This window comes from Humulus lupulus, chromosome 2 (assembly GCF_963169125.1).
Source record: "Humulus lupulus chromosome 2, drHumLupu1.1, whole genome shotgun sequence".
NCBI lineage: Eukaryota > Viridiplantae > Streptophyta > Magnoliopsida > Rosales > Cannabaceae > Humulus > Humulus lupulus.
Genome location: NC_084794.1, coordinates 295853049 through 295869549, shown reverse-complemented (window position 1 = coordinate 295869549; position 16501 = coordinate 295853049). Strand labels below are relative to the sequence as shown.

At 33.1% G+C, this 16501-nt stretch overlaps 1 protein-coding gene across 1 annotated transcript; it reads left to right on the top strand.

The window, feature by feature from the left end:
* Window positions 1-13784: 13784 nt before the first annotated feature.
* On the top strand, window positions 13785-16260 carry LOC133819955 (actin-depolymerizing factor). Its single transcript, XM_062253343.1, has 3 exons — window positions 13785-14011; window positions 14689-14954; window positions 15790-16260. The coding sequence occupies exons 1-3, from the start codon at window positions 13997-13999 to the stop codon at window positions 15938-15940; spliced, it is 432 nt and encodes a 143-aa protein (XP_062109327.1). The 5' UTR covers window positions 13785-13996; the 3' UTR covers window positions 15941-16260.
* Window positions 16261-16501: the final 241 nt, after the last annotated feature.

The window sequence follows — 16501 nt, the reverse complement described above, 5'->3', positions numbered from 1 at the left end:
ATATATATATATATATATTTATATATATATATGTATAGTCACCGGCTGCATATGGGAGACGTTGTCATTGAATTTGTTTAAGTCTTTTAATTATATTGAAAAATGTACGTACGTAGACTTGGTTTGAACATATCAATATCATGCAACACAAGAAATCTAAAAAAGCAAATCCACTAAGATTATTATTAATTAATGATGATTAATCAGCTTAATTAATTAATTTAATAATTATGTTATACCAGCACACGCAACCCCTTTAATTTACTGCCTCACATAAAATTAATCCATAAATATTATATACATTTTACCTAGTCTCTACTTATGTTAATTATTATAATTAAGTACCATGTGAACAGTTTTTTTTCTAGGTGTTACTAGAACCATATTATAAAATTAATTACTACTCTTTTATTTAAGAATTCATGTCGTTTTTATTTTTTAATCTTTTTGGTAATTGGGAAAAAAAATATGAAGACTAAGTTAATTGCACTTAATTAAGTTAAAACAACGACACTTTGATTAGCATGAATTAGTTCTAGAACGAATATATATATATATATACACTATATAAATAACGTATAATATTTATGTATGTTTAGTTTTATTTATAAAATTTATTAATTATTTTTATTAAATTTATAATAATATTATATAAATTTTAAATAAATATCATATTTTAATTAAATAATTTATTTATTTTTGTTTAAATTTATATTTGTTCTAGTTTTTTAATTTGAGAGTAACAAAAGATTGTTAGATTAATATGAAAGTAGGCATATGAACAATTCTATATACATGTAAGCGGAATTAATATATAGAATGAACATATACAAAAAGGAATCGAATATTATATACCTCCAGCCATTGCTATTGATAACCTCGATCTAGCTTTAGATCTACAAAAGAAAAGAAACAGAAGTTAGAACGAGTACACGGGCTTCCAAGCTCTCACTAACTCTTTTAGATGGAGTTACTGAAAGTCAGAATGAGCAGCGAGCTTGGGGACCGTGTAACGACCTCCTTTCTTAACATACATATATATAGAGTAAAAACAAATTTTAACCTAAATATAACAATACTGAAATTCTGAATTTACAAAAACTTTATTAAACAATACATAAATAATGTTTATAACCTTAACCACACAATACTCACAACTAGATAAAAACTTTATCTTACATACAAATCTTAATACTTTTATAAATCCTTTTCGTGGCGTTACTACACCTTAACGTAGAAATGAAAATGTATCCAACTGATAAATTGAAAAACTTTATGTAAATTACAAAGTTCATGAAATACTTTTTAAAGCTTTAAGTAAATGATAAAGTTCACAAAATACTTTTAATGAAATATAATAAAACCAAGTTTCTTGTTTATTTATAAAATAGCATAGCAGAACTCCACTCCCTTCAGGTCAGCCCCATATGTACAGTCATGTTGGCTCCACGTATACTCATCAACGATTTATATTTGGGGCCTCTTACCTACAATACAAAACATTAACTGATGAGCTAAGGCTCAGTAAGCAGAATAACTACCTCATATGCATTAAAATAAACGTGCAACATGCTATGTATTCTCTTTCTTTCTTTCACTTTCCTTTCTTTTGGGCCCTAGAGGATGCTGCTGCCGGCATTACATAGGGAATCACATTCCCACCTGAACATAAACATGATAATATGGAATTTCTCCCTCATAAACATTCATCATATAGGGACGTACATCTCCCTCCTTACATTTTTGGGACTTAGGTCTCCCAAGCAGCACCTCTACTTTAACGTTTTCAATAACTTGTCTGTGAACATTAAGCGTGCTTATGCATAATAAATATAACATTTTTGAAAATAACTTATGCATAAGAACAATATGACAGATTAACATATAAAGCATATAAATGCACATAAGACACATAAAAGACTTGTATTGTAGATGAGGATTCTACTTACCTTGCGTCTTGATAAAACAACCGAAATTGTTAGCTTCCTGGTAAAAACACAAACTATTAACTTACATAAAATCTACATGATGTAATTTTAGTTTATAATTGTTGTTATTCTATTTTTCTTTTCTTCTTATTGTTTATTTTATGTCCAGGCGTATGGTCATACTATATTTGTCCATGGGATGGTCCTGGTCTAAAAGTCGTGGTCATGGTCATACGGAAGTGTCCAGGTCATAGCATCAGTCCATAATAATAGGGAATAAGGTCATATAATAAAAGTCCAAATAGTCCAAAGTGTGACCATAGCCTATATAAGTTTAGTATTATAAAGATGCATAAAAAAATAGTTTATATTTCAATTTTGGCATTTGTAAAATATGACGACATGGTAAAATAATCCATATATAAATTTTTGCATTTTAATGGCATAGTAAAGTAATCTATATAAAATTTGGCATTATAATGGCATGGTAACATAATCCATATATAAATTTGGCATTATAGTAAAATAATCTATATATAAATTTTTGGTATTATAACGGCATAGTAAAATAATCTACATATAAATTTTGGCATTATAACGGCATAGTAAATTAATCTATATATAAATTTTTGCATTATAACGGCATAGTAAAATAATCTATATATAACTTTTGGCATTATAACGGCATAGTAAAATAATCTATATATAAATTTTGGCATTATAACGGCATAGTAAATTAATCTATATATAAATTTTTGCATTATAACGGCATAGTAAAATAATCTATATATAACTTTTGGCATTATAACGGCATAGTAAAATAATCTATACATATATAATAACTAAATAACTGAAAAGAAAGGCTCGGGAAGAGCTTACCTAAAAGGTTTTCGTAGGCTAGCGTTACGGACAGAACTTCGCCTAGGTCTCCGAGGTTTAGAACTTTAGAAGGATGTTAAGAAGATTTTTTGGGTATAGTAAGAGAAAGGAAATGAGGTTTTTGTGATTTCAAGATGAGTTTTGGAAGGGCTATTTATAGGAAAAACTTGGGATACTATTCTAATAAAATATTAAAAATAATAAGCATAGTGGAATAATAACATATTCAAAATATCAAGTATAGTAATTTGCTTAAGTCATCAATGTGTCACTACTGCATCAACATGTGGAACCCATGGGGTGGACCCCGCTGTGGGACCCATGTGGACCCTACTGTGGGACCCTTGCGGACCCCACTGTGGGACCCACTATGAATAGTACCTGGTGAATAGTAAAAAAATGAAAATTTCCCAATCTTCTTATATTACTTAGTCTAGCAATTTTGACTCACAAACTTTTCTGAAAAAGTTTCTCTAACACCCATAAATTAATTATTCCCACCTATTGGTTACTTTAACAACTTAGAATTGTTAAAATCCCATAATAGAAAACAACTACACCCCCAACGGTCATGAACACTATTCACCAACGGTCATAAACGACTAGTTTTTGCCCTATAAATACTTGTTCCTTCAACCATTTATTTGCACAACTTCTTCATCTCTTAACCTTCTAGATAAAATTCATCATCAAAACATGAATTTCTCTTTATTTTTCATAACTTTAGTGATTGTTTGCTTGTATTTAGCATCATTCTATGGGTATTACACTAGTGAAATGCCCATGAATGTTATAGTTGCATATTCATTAGTTATTCTTCCACTTTACTTAATAGCTCTAACATTCGGTTAGCATTGTAATGCACTCAAAAATGAATAAAAATATCTTCTCTTATCTTTCATAATTGTTATAATTTGTAAAAAGAAAATGGGAGTTACAATCTACCCTCCTTATAAATTTTCGTCCTCGAAAATCTAGAATAAATCGGGATGTTTAGCTTTCATCTCATCCTCACGCTCCCACGTAGCCTCTTCTATTGCTTGGCTTCTCCACAATACTTTGACCAAAGGTATTTCTTTATTTCTTAAGACCTTATTCTTTCGATCCAAAATTTGGACAGGCTTTTCCTCATAAGTAAGGTCTTTGTCCACCTGGATAACTTCATGTTTCAACACGTGACTGGAATCAGGAATGTATTTCTTCAACATAGACACATGGAATACATCATGTACATCCGACAACTCTGGTGGCAGTGCCAATTTATAGGCCACTTTTCCAATTCGGTCTAGTATTTCAAAAGGTCCAATGAACCTTGGGTTCAATTTCCCTTTTTGTCCAAATCTCATAACACCTTTCATTGGCGTTATCCGCAGAAATACTTTTTCTCCGACTTGGAACTCTAATGGTCTTCTTCGTTTGTCTGCATAGCACTTTTGTCGACTTTGGGCTGTTGCTATCCTCTGTTGAATTTTTCGAACGGCTTCCGTTGTCGACGTCACCATATCTGGTCCAGTTTGTTGCTCTATGTACTTTCTTTCACCCACTTCATGCCAATGGATAGGAGATCGACACTTCCGCCCATATAACGCTTCATAGGGTGCCATCCCTATGGTTTCCTGATAACTATTGTTATAGGCAAATTCAATCAGCGGTAAATATTTACTCCACGATCCTTCAAAGTCCAGGACACACGCTCTTAGCATATCTTCAAGAGTCTGTATAGTCCTTTCTGTTTGACCATCTGTTTGTGGGTGGAAAGCTGTACTAAATTTCAATCTTGTCCCCATAGCCTTGTGCAAGCTTTGCCAGAACTTCGAAGTAAATTTTGAGTCTCTATCTGACACTATGGAAATTGGAATTCCATGCAATCGTACTATCTCTTGCACATAAGCTTCCGCTAACTGGTCCCCTGTGTACGTCACCTTTACCGGAAGGAAATGAGCCGACTTTGTTAATCGGTCGATGATGACCCATATTGAATCATATCCTTTGCTTGTTCGTGGAAGTCCAATAACAAAGTCCATTGCAATTTGCTCCCATTTCCATTCTGGTATTTCCAAGGGCTGAAGTTCTCCTCCAGGTCGTTGATGTTCTGCCTTAATCCTCTGGCAAGTAAGGCATCGAGCTACATATTGGGCTACGTCTTTCTTCATGCCAGGCCACCAAAAGTGTTCCTTCAAACTTCTGTACATCTTTGTTGAGCCTGGGTGTACCGTGTATGGAGTATTATGGGCTTCATTCATAATCTTTTTCTTAATGTCCTCTCTTGCAGGTACGCAAATTCTTTCATTAAATTTTAATATTCCTGCGTCAGAAACATTAAAATTCTTCACTTTTTCTTCTTTGACTTCTGCTTTGACCTCGGTCAGGTGAGGATCTGATTCTTGACCTTCTTTTATTTCCTCCAGCAGAGTCGACTGCAACGTCAGATTGGACAATCCTCCGATTACTACTTCTATGCCCGATCTTACTACTTCTTCTTGTAGCGGTTTGGACAAGGCTTGAAGGAACATCAAGCTTGTCGACGTCTTTCTACTCAATGCATCCGCTACTTTGTTGGCTTTCCCAGGGTGGTATAAAATTTCACAGTCGTAGTCTTTGACTAATTCCAACCACCTTCTTTGTCTCATATTAAGTTCTTTCTGGGTAAAGAAGTACTTCAGACTTTTGTGATCGGTAAAAATTTTACATCTTACTCCATAGAGATAATGTCTCCAAATTTTCAAGGCAAAAACTACCGCAGCTAACTCTAGATCATGTGTGGGGTAGTTCTTCTCGTAATCCTTTAATTGTCTGGTGGCGTAAGCTACTACTCTTTCTTCTTGCATCAACACCGCTCCTAATCCCATCTTTGAAGCGTCACAGAAAATTTCAAACTCGTCTGTACTATTCGGGATGGTGAGGACTGGGGCATTAGTTAGTCGATTCTTTAATTCCATAAAACTCTTCTCACAAGCTTCCGTCCATATGAATCGACTATTCATTCTAGTGAGTGCCGTAAGTGGGGTTGCGATTTTGGAAAACCCTTCTATGAATCGTCGATAATATCCAGCTAAGCCCAGAAAACTTCTTATTTCAGTTGCATTCCTTGGCTGGGACCATTCTTTTACTGCTTCCACCTTAGCTGGATCCACCAAAATCCCACTTTTTGATACAACATGTCCCAAAAAGTTAATCTTGTCGAGCCAAAATTCACACTTCTTGAATTTGGCATACAGTTGTTCATTTTTGAGAGTTTCCAGCGTACGTCTTAGATGTTCCTCATGTTCTTTTTCTGACTTTGAGTATATAAGGATATCATCGATAAACACAACGACAAATTTATCCAAGAAATCCTTAAATACTCTATTCATGAGGTCCATGAAAGCTGCAGGAGCATTGGTTAGTCCAAATGGCATCACCAGAAATTCGTAATGTCCGTAACGAGTTCGAAACGCCGTTTTGGGAATATCATGTTCCTTCACCTTGAGCTGGTGGTATCCCGAACGAAGGTCTATCTTTGAAAATACTGCCGCTCCTTGTAGTTGGTCGAATAAATCATCAATCCTTGGTAGCGGGTACTTATTTTTAATCGTCACTTTGTTGAGCTCCCTGTAATCAATGCACATTCTCATTGTGCCATCCTTCTTCTTCACGAATAGTACTGGGGCTCCCCACGGTGAATGACTGGGTCTTATAAACTTCTTTTCCAAAAGTTCCTCCAGTTGAGTCTTTAGTTCCTTCAGTTCGGCAGGTGCCATGCGGTAAGGGGCCTTTGAAATCGGAGTTGTACCAGGTAACAACTCGATCTCAAACTCAATTTCGCGATCGGGAGGAATTCCAGGAAGATCTTCTGGAAATACTTCTATGAATTCGCGTACAATATGAACGTCTTCAGGTCGCGCAAGCTTCTCTTTCGAGACGTCACAAATCATTGCTAGATATCCGGTGCATCCGTTTGCTAATAATTTCCTGGCCTTTGCTGCAGAAATCATTGGTGAAGGGGTTCGCTTCTCTTTCCCTTGAAAATGAACTTCTTCTTCTCCAACCGGTGCAAAAACGACTTCTTTCTTACTACAGTCGATTCTAGCGTTATACGTTGTTAGGAAATCCATTCCTAAAATGACGTCATAGTCCTTCATGTCGATAATGATCAGGTTAACATATAGTTCCCTGTCATTGATTGTAATTGGTATAGTCTTATACCAATGAGTTGAGTATAGCACTTCCCCGGAGGGTAGTGCTACACTAAAAATTGTATCCATCTCAACAGGTAATCCATTTAGTCTACCAACTAAATGCACTGATGCGAATGAGTGTGTAGCTCCAGAATCAACTAATACTGATGCAGGGACATTATTGAAAAGGAGCTGACCTGAGATTACTGTGGATGGACTTGCTTCCGCTTCTTCCCGAGTCAGGGCAAAGACTCTGGCGTTTGTTTTCTTTTCTTCTCCTCCTTTATACTGTTCGGTACGGTTGGAACATTCCTTTGCAAAGTGTCCCGGCTTCCCACATATGTAACATGTGTTAGTACCAATCCGACATTCACCAGGATGATATCTGTTACATTTGGGGCATTGAGGAAATCCTGGCTTTTCTTGGGACTGCTCCTTTCCTCTCTTGTTGTTGTTGTTGTTGAAACTCCACTGGTTAGGCCGCTTCTTGTCACTATTTCTCTGACTTGGACCACCTTTTATGAAATGGTTATTTTGCCGATTTCGGAAGTTCCTTGCGCCCTGTCTTCTGAATTCAGCTTCTTTCTCCCGTTCTTGCATCAGTATTGCCCTTTCGATCTTCAAGGCTTTGTCAGCTACTTTGGAAAAAGAAGCTCCCTCCAAGTCTGCTACTTCGAGATCTTTACGGATGTCAGGATGAATAGCATTTTTGAAATGCTTGATTTTTAATTCATCCGTACAGACCATGTGGGGGGCGTATCTTGAGAGTTCATTAAATTTTCGAATAAACTCTTCCATCAGCATCTTTTTCTGCCTTAGGTAGGTGAATTCTCTTGCTTTTTCATCTTTTAAGGCAGTTGTAAGGTATCTTTCTTCCAACAAGTTTCGAAAATGTTCCCAAGTCATTGTGTCTACTCCATGGATGGCCGCCATAGTATCCCACCAATAGCTAGCATCCTCCCTCAACAAGTATATTGCTAGCGGTACTTTGTCAACTTGGGGGACTCGAGCTAGATCAAAAAGTCTTTCCATCGTGCGAATCCAATTCTCTGTTACTTTTGAATCAATGCTTCCATAAAATTCCGGGGGGTGGAATTTCATAAAGGTCTCCGGAGAGTAATTAGCTGTCGCATTTCTGACTTCTATTGAAGGAGTCGGAGGTGGTGCGTGTTGTTGTGCTCCATTTGTTGGTGGGTGGTCTGCGCTCTCATGTGGTGATTCTTCATTACCCTGTGGTCGTCCTTCATTTCTTTGTTGCCTTAGGAATTGTTCTAGTAACTCTTCTAACCGTTGGTTTTTCTCCCTTTCTTCCTGAAATCTCCGCATTAGCTCAGCAACATTTGGAATAGTTTGCTCTGCAGTAGGCTCTCCAGCTGCATGTCCTTCCATTCTTCAATTCTAAAAGGTCATGAGTTGGGATGATTACCATGAATAAAACTTTCTTGAAAGTAAATCACCATATCACTTATTTACACGTCAAGTAGCGCTAGATATAACTTTGCTAAGGGATTAAATTTTAACGCAAATATATATATTTATAAGGACTTACTTGATGAGTACCACGCTTACCATCATGCTTGTACATATGGGATTGTCTTCAAAACCGAACCTCTCTGATACCACTCTGTAACGACCTCCTTTCTTAACATACATATATATAGAGTAAAAACAAATTTTAACCTAAATATAACAATACTGAAATTCTGAATTTACAAAAACTTTATTAAACAATACATAAATAATGTTTATAACCTTAACCACACAATACTCACAACTAGATAAAAACTTTATCTTACATACAAATCTTAATACTTTTATAAATCCTTTTCGTGGCGTTACTACACCTTAACGTAGAAATGAAAATGTATCCAACTGATAAATTGAAAAACTTTATGTAAATTACAAAGTTCATGAAATACTTTTTAAAGCTTTAAGTAAATGATAAAGTTCACAAAATACTTTTAATGAAATATAATAAAACCAAGTTTCTTGTTTATTTATAAAATAGCATAGCAGAACTCCACTCCCTTCAGGTCAGCCCCATATGTACAGTCATGTTGGCTCCACGTATACTCATCAACGATTTATATTTGGGGCCTCTTACCTACAATACAAAACATTAACTGATGAGCTAAGGCTCAGTAAGCAGAATAACTACCTCATATGCATTAAAATAAACGTGCAACATGCTATGTATTCTCTTTCTTTCTTTCACTTTCCTTTCTTTTGGGCCCTAGAGGATGCTGCTGCCGGCATTACATAGGGAATCACATTCCCACCTGAACATAAACATGATAATATGGAATTTCTCCCTCATAAACATTCATCATATAGGGACGTACATCTCCCTCCTTACATTTTTGGGACTTAGGTCTCCCAAGCAGCACCTCTACTTTAACGTTTTCAATAACTTGTCTGTGAACATTAAGCGTGCTTATGCATAATAAATATAACATTTTTGAAAATAACTTATGCATAAGAACAATATGACAGATTAACATATAAAGCATATAAATGCACATAAGACACATAAAAGACTTGTATTGTAGATGAGGATTCTACTTACCTTGCGTCTTGATAAAACAACCGAAATTGTTAGCTTCCTGGTAAAAACACAAACTATTAACTTACATAAAATCTACATGATGTAATTTTAGTTTATAATTGTTGTTATTCTATTTTTCTTTTCTTCTTATTGTTTATTTTATGTCCAGGCGTATGGTCATACTATATTTGTCCATGGGATGGTCCTGGTCTAAAAGTCGTGGTCATGGTCATACGGAAGTGTCCAGGTCATAGCATCAGTCCATAATAATAGGGAATAAGGTCATATAATAAAAGTCCAAATAGTCCAAAGTGTGACCATAGCCTATATAAGTTTAGTATTATAAAGATGCATAAAAAAATAGTTTATATTTCAATTTTGGCATTTGTAAAATATGACGACATGGTAAAATAATCCATATATAAATTTTTGCATTTTAATGGCATAGTAAAGTAATCTATATAAAATTTGGCATTATAATGGCATGGTAACATAATCCATATATAAATTTGGCATTATAGTAAAATAATCTATATATAAATTTTTGGTATTATAACGGCATAGTAAAATAATCTACATATAAATTTTGGCATTATAACGGCATAGTAAATTAATCTATATATAAATTTTTGCATTATAACGGCATAGTAAAATAATCTATATATAACTTTTGGCATTATAACGGCATAGTAAAATAATCTATATATAAATTTTGGCATTATAACGGCATAGTAAATTAATCTATATATAAATTTTTGCATTATAACGGCATAGTAAAATAATCTATATATAACTTTTGGCATTATAACGGCATAGTAAAATAATCTATACATATATAATAACTAAATAACTGAAAAGAAAGGCTCGGGAAGAGCTTACCTAAAAGGTTTTCGTAGGCTAGCGTTACGGACAGAACTTCGCCTAGGTCTCCGAGGTTTAGAACTTTAGAAGGATGTTAAGAAGATTTTTTGGGTATAGTAAGAGAAAGGAAATGAGGTTTTTGTGATTTCAAGATGAGTTTTGGAAGGGCTATTTATAGGAAAAACTTGAGATACTATTCTAATAAAATATTAAAAATAATAAGCATAGTGGAATAATAACATATTCAAAATATCAAGCATAGTAATTTGCTTAAGTCATCAATGTGTCACTACTGCATCAACATGTGGAACCCATGGGGTGGACCCCGCTGTGGGACCCATGTGGACCCTACTGTGGGACCCTTGCGGACCCCACTGTGGGACCCACTATGAATAGTACCTGGTGAATAGTAAAAAAATGAAAATTTCCCAATCTTCTTATATTACTTAGTCTAGCAATTTTGACTCACAAACTTTTCTGAAAAAGTTTCTCTAACACCCATAAATTAATTATTCCCACCTATTGGTTACTTTAACAACTTAGAATTGTTAAAATCCCATAATAGAAAACAACTACACCCCCAACGGTCATGAACACTATTCACCAACGGTCATAAACGGCTAGTTTTTGCCCTATAAATACTTGTTCCTTCAACCATTTATTTGCACAACTTCTTCATCTCTTAACCTTCTAGATAAAATTCATCATCAAAACATGAATTTCTCTTTATTTTTCATAACTTTAGTGATTGTTTGCTTGTATTTAGCATCATTCTATGGGTATTACACTAATGAAATGCCCATGAATGTTATAGTTGCATATTCATTAGTTATTCTTCCACTTTACTTAATAGCTCTAACATTCGGTTAGCATTGTAATGCACTCAAAAATGAATAAAAATATCTTCTCTTATCTTTCATAATTGTTATAATTTGTAAAAAGAAAATGGGATTTACAGACCGGTACTCTATATTTATAGAGTTAGACCTACCAGAGTCTCTGCCACAGATTGAGATATTTCTTCAATCAGTTGGGATATGAAAAATGGGTAACAACAAAATCAGGTAACAAACAATGTTGACCATTAATTAGAATATTTTGTCAATAAATTAAATATTGACTTTAATATATTAAATCAATTAGTTGATTTTATATACCAAATAAATGATATTCTAACAAAGATATTATATATTATATGTTTAATATAATATTAAATATTATATACGTGGATTTTAAATTTAAGTTTCTTGCTATTTTTTTTTAAAAGCAATTTGTTGCTAATTGATATTATTCTAATAAATGAGTTTAAGTTTAATTAAATTTTATTTAAGTTATAAAACGTATGATTTTATTATTTTTAAATAATTATCATTGTAAAATATCTAAAAAATATCATATTTTAATTTATTTAATTATTTATTATTTTTAAATAATTATTATTATAAAATATCTCAAAAATATCATATTTTAATTTTTTTAATTATTTATTTAATTTTAAGTGTTTATATACTACTGTTAAATATAAAAATATTCTGTTAAATATAATAATATTTCGTTAAAATTAATATTATAAAAAGTAAAAAAATTGTTAAAAATAAGAATTTTCGTTATCTGTACACATTTATATAGAAGAGATATCTAAATATCATGTATTATATTATATGTTAGAATTAAATTAGAATACTAAGTTTGAAAGATAATTAATTAATTTATATTATATATTTATGAAGTTTGAAGAATATAGATACCTAGATAATTATTGCCGTTCTTATTATATGTCATTGTACGACTAGAACAAATCTTTGAGATTTTTTCATATATATCTTTACAAGTTAACTATAATTATACATAAATATAATATTATATATGTTAATACATATAGCTGGTTAAAATCATAATTAATTAATATAAATTAAAGATGTGAAATACACATGTGAATGTGTGAAGTAATAACATTTGTGAAATCTATTAGATTATAGTGTGTGGTTTACATGTACGACCACTGCAATTTCAATGAAACTTTTAATTATTATTATTTATTATTAAAAACTTAATCACTAGCTAACAAGACCAGGTAAATTGGTATATTAATTATTATATTCTCTCATCGTTTGAAAAGTAAAAATAAAAACTTAATTAGAGGGAAATTTAATATATAATTTTACTTCTATGTATGTATATATTATTGGTCCATGTACATGTACTAAATGCAATACTACATATTTTCATTTGATATTATAATTATCATGTTTGTCCATGTGTTTAATGGTATACTTATTGAGATTTATATATGTGTGTGTTTATATATATATATATATATATATTGAAGGTAGAATAATTATGTAATATTTTTGGGAAAAAAATATAATTGCAGAAATTTGTAACAATATAGTTTTTTGTAACCTAAGTTTACAAATTTGTAACTAAAATTTATAAATTTGTAACCATATATTAAAATTTTGTAAACAACATTTACAGACTACAAAATTGTAACAGACAAATTTTTTTTTTTTTAATTTATAGTGCTATGTGCACTTTTTCCTTTTTAAAATCATGTGTGCTGAAATTTTAAGTTTTGGCCATATTCAATTTTCTTCGTTCTCTTTCGTCAACTTCAACTGTTTCTCTTAAAGGTTATTCATCTTCTCGTTCTCTTTCTCCAACCTCTCATGACGTGCAATTAATTTTATCGAGGAAATAGGATATATTTTTGTGGTTGCATGTTGGTTTTTCTTTTGTATTTAAAAGTTAGGTAGTACTAGTGTAGAGAAATGGTGGTTACTAGAGGTTTCATTAATTTCTGCATTGGTAAAAAATGAGTTACTAGAGAGAAAAGGAGGGGGAGCAAAACACTAACATATCATTGAGATTGTCATGTAATACAATATATATTTTTTTATTGGACATTTCTAAGTCAATTTGATATTAAAGATCAAATAATTTCCCCAAAATTCAAATGTATAATGGCTATACATAGGAGATGAAACTAGAACAAAGTATGCAAAACCTTTCGGGGCCATATACATGATTGATTTCTGTGAATATTTTGTTTTAGATAGGCACGGGGCCAGCCACATGGTGGCTATGGCCCCCCTCAATACAAAATTTCATAAAAATATTGTGTAAATGTACATTTTTCATAAAACCATATAAAATGATATTTTGGAAAGAAAATCAATATATGAGATAAATTCCTCCATGTAATGTCCTCGTGTATAAATCAACTAGATCCGTACGTGACATTATCTGGATTGGGCCTTACTCATGTTTAATGGGCCGAAGGAGACCCACTCTGATAGTCAGCTTCATCGGCCCACGGCCATAGGAGCGTCTGTGATTTTCAAGATCCTGCTCTTATGGGTGATTTTATCATTCAAGTCATGGGAGTCTTTGACAGAGAAAAGAATACTTTTTGTTTTTGTTTTACTTTTTCTTTATTTATTTGTTTGATTTCTTACTCGTTCTCCGTTTGCCTCACAGAATCAGAGAATTTTGCAATTTTGTATTAATTAAATTGATGGTTTTTAATCCCAATTCTCATATTTCGGTGGCTGATTTTTCTCTCTCAAAAATTTCACTCTCTCTCTCTCTAAACCTCGTGGTCGGCGGCGATCACAGCAGCAGCCATGGCTTTCAGAGGGGTAAGCTTAAAGCTTCTGCCTTTTCTTATTCAGTTCTTTGAATCAATTCCTATATTGTTCATCTACAAATTATATGATCGTTTTCTGGTGTTCTTTTGAAAATTTTTGTACTTCATAAGAAAATTATAATGTTTTGGATGTAAGTAACTGTAGCTATACTTTATCTGAAACTAGGATTTGGGATTAGTTTATTAATTAATTTATTATTCTCTGTTGCTTTTCAAATTGGATGCTGCTTCATATGCTTTTGGTTCTAGAGTTGATTAAAGTTTCAATTTTTATTCCCCAAACCCAAATTCTGTTTATGGTGCCTGGCTCTTTGGGATTTTTCCTAACTTAGCTTCTTTACCATTAGTCTTTTACTGGGTAAAGCGTAGAATACATATTATATATACATATACACATGTATAATTTGTATCATTTTCTAGATTCAAATAATTAGTCCTCCACTGGAAAATGGAAACTAGACTTTTAGGATTGACTTAACACTCAAATCACTCATGAGTATGGAACACATCACAGCATTACTTGACTTAAGCCTTATGATTAGAATGTAATTAATTGAAATCATCATGGATGTCAATAGGTTGTTTTGTTGTTATGTTATGTTCTGTTCTGTTAATGTTGTTTTGGAGAAACTATTATTGTTAATTTTTTTGATATGGGGTTTGATATAGGGAAATGCTTCGTCTGGCATGGGTGTGGATGAGCATAGTAAGAGCACATTCCTCGAACTCCAGAGGAAGAAAGTTCACCGCTATGTGATTTTTAAGATTGATGAGAAGAAAAAAGAGGTTGTGGTTGAAAAAACCGGAGGCCCTGCTGAGAGCTTTGATGATTTCGCCGCCTCTATGCCTGAGAATGATTGCCGATACGCCATTTATGACTTTGATTTCGTCACTTCGGAGAATTGCCAAAAGAGCAAGATATTTTTCATTGCATGGTTAGTTTCTTTATTCAGTGTTAATGACTTGATAGGCTATTCATTTGCTGCATACCATTTTTTTTTGCATACTGAGAGTGAACTGATGAGTGGATTAATGGCAGCAATAAATTCAGTTAATATCAACAGAGCAGCTTATAATTTTGAGTGTTTATGTCATCTCTGTTGTGTTTTTTGCGCGTGCGAAATCTACGTTCTTGAATAAAGTTAAATCCCTTTCTGATAAGATGGAATTGATTTCTTTAGCGTATTCCTTTTGCGAGTAGCAACAAGAGGTTGTTGGAAATGCTGAGTTATGAAAGCACATGACGCATCTCAAGGTGCCTAAGATCATGAGGTGAATTTTATGTACTCGATGGTGTCTGTCTAACACTATTTATTAAATTACAATAAGTAGGTCCGGTTTTAAATTCAACCACACATAAAGTGACATCTTATGTGGTGCTGAACACCTTTAGATGTCTTATAGCATTAATCGTCGTGTGCCTTCGTAGCACAGCATTTCCAAATAACCCTGTTGTTGCTACTCACATTTTTCAATTTCAAGCCTTTAGGTGTTTTTTTCTCTTTTCGAAACACTTTTGATCATATTTTTAGATTTCGAAAAGTTAAAACTTATGGTGTGAGGGCTACAGTTTGAACTGTCATTCTAGTCTTGTTGGAATGCAATCAATTTTTTTTATCTGTTTTAACTGTAATTGGTAGCCCTATTGTTCTGAATGCCACTGCAATACTATGTCTATTTTGGATTGGAAGAGAATTTCTCTACTCTGGTAATCGAAAATGGAGTGTCTTGTCGGTTGCCATTATAACACTTGTAAATGTTGTATTCCAGGTCGCCATCTGTATCGAGAATCCGAGCTAAGATGCTGTATGCAACATCAAAGGACAGGTTCAGAAGGGAACTGGATGGGATTCATTATGAGATCCAGGCAACTGATCCAAGTGAGATGGATCTTGAAGTTCTTAGAGAGCGTGCACATTGAGCACTTGCTAAAAGAGTTTGTCATCTCAAAGAAAAGAAACCCTCTTCAGCCTCAGCCTCAGCCTCAGGGAGTTTCTTCTGCTTATTTTTCACTATAATATGTTCCATGTGTGTACAAATTTAGCTTGATTACTAAATAAATAAATAATGTTTTACCTTGGGAAGGCTGATAAGGGGGGCTCTCTTCAAGGCTCTAGCTATTTTCTCTGTGCAGGAACAGACATTTGAGCTTTCCTCATTTGCATGATGCTTCCCAGGTGATGTTGGGTTCTGGTTTGTGAATCGAATACTTTTATAATAAAACAAATTCTTTATTTACAATCATTGTTATTTTTAATATCTTTTTGCAGTTTATGTAGAGTTACTTGTGGAATATTTTTAATATATTTGGTGATTGCACGTGCATATATGGTATAATTTAAATGTATATATAGTATTTGAGGGGTAAGCGTTTATGATTTTTACAAGCTAATAATGTTATAGGGAAATTTGTAGTGAAAGTAGCCATGGTTTTGGTTTGTTATAACAGTCGTTTTACCAATTTTCGTAGCTACCCACATTT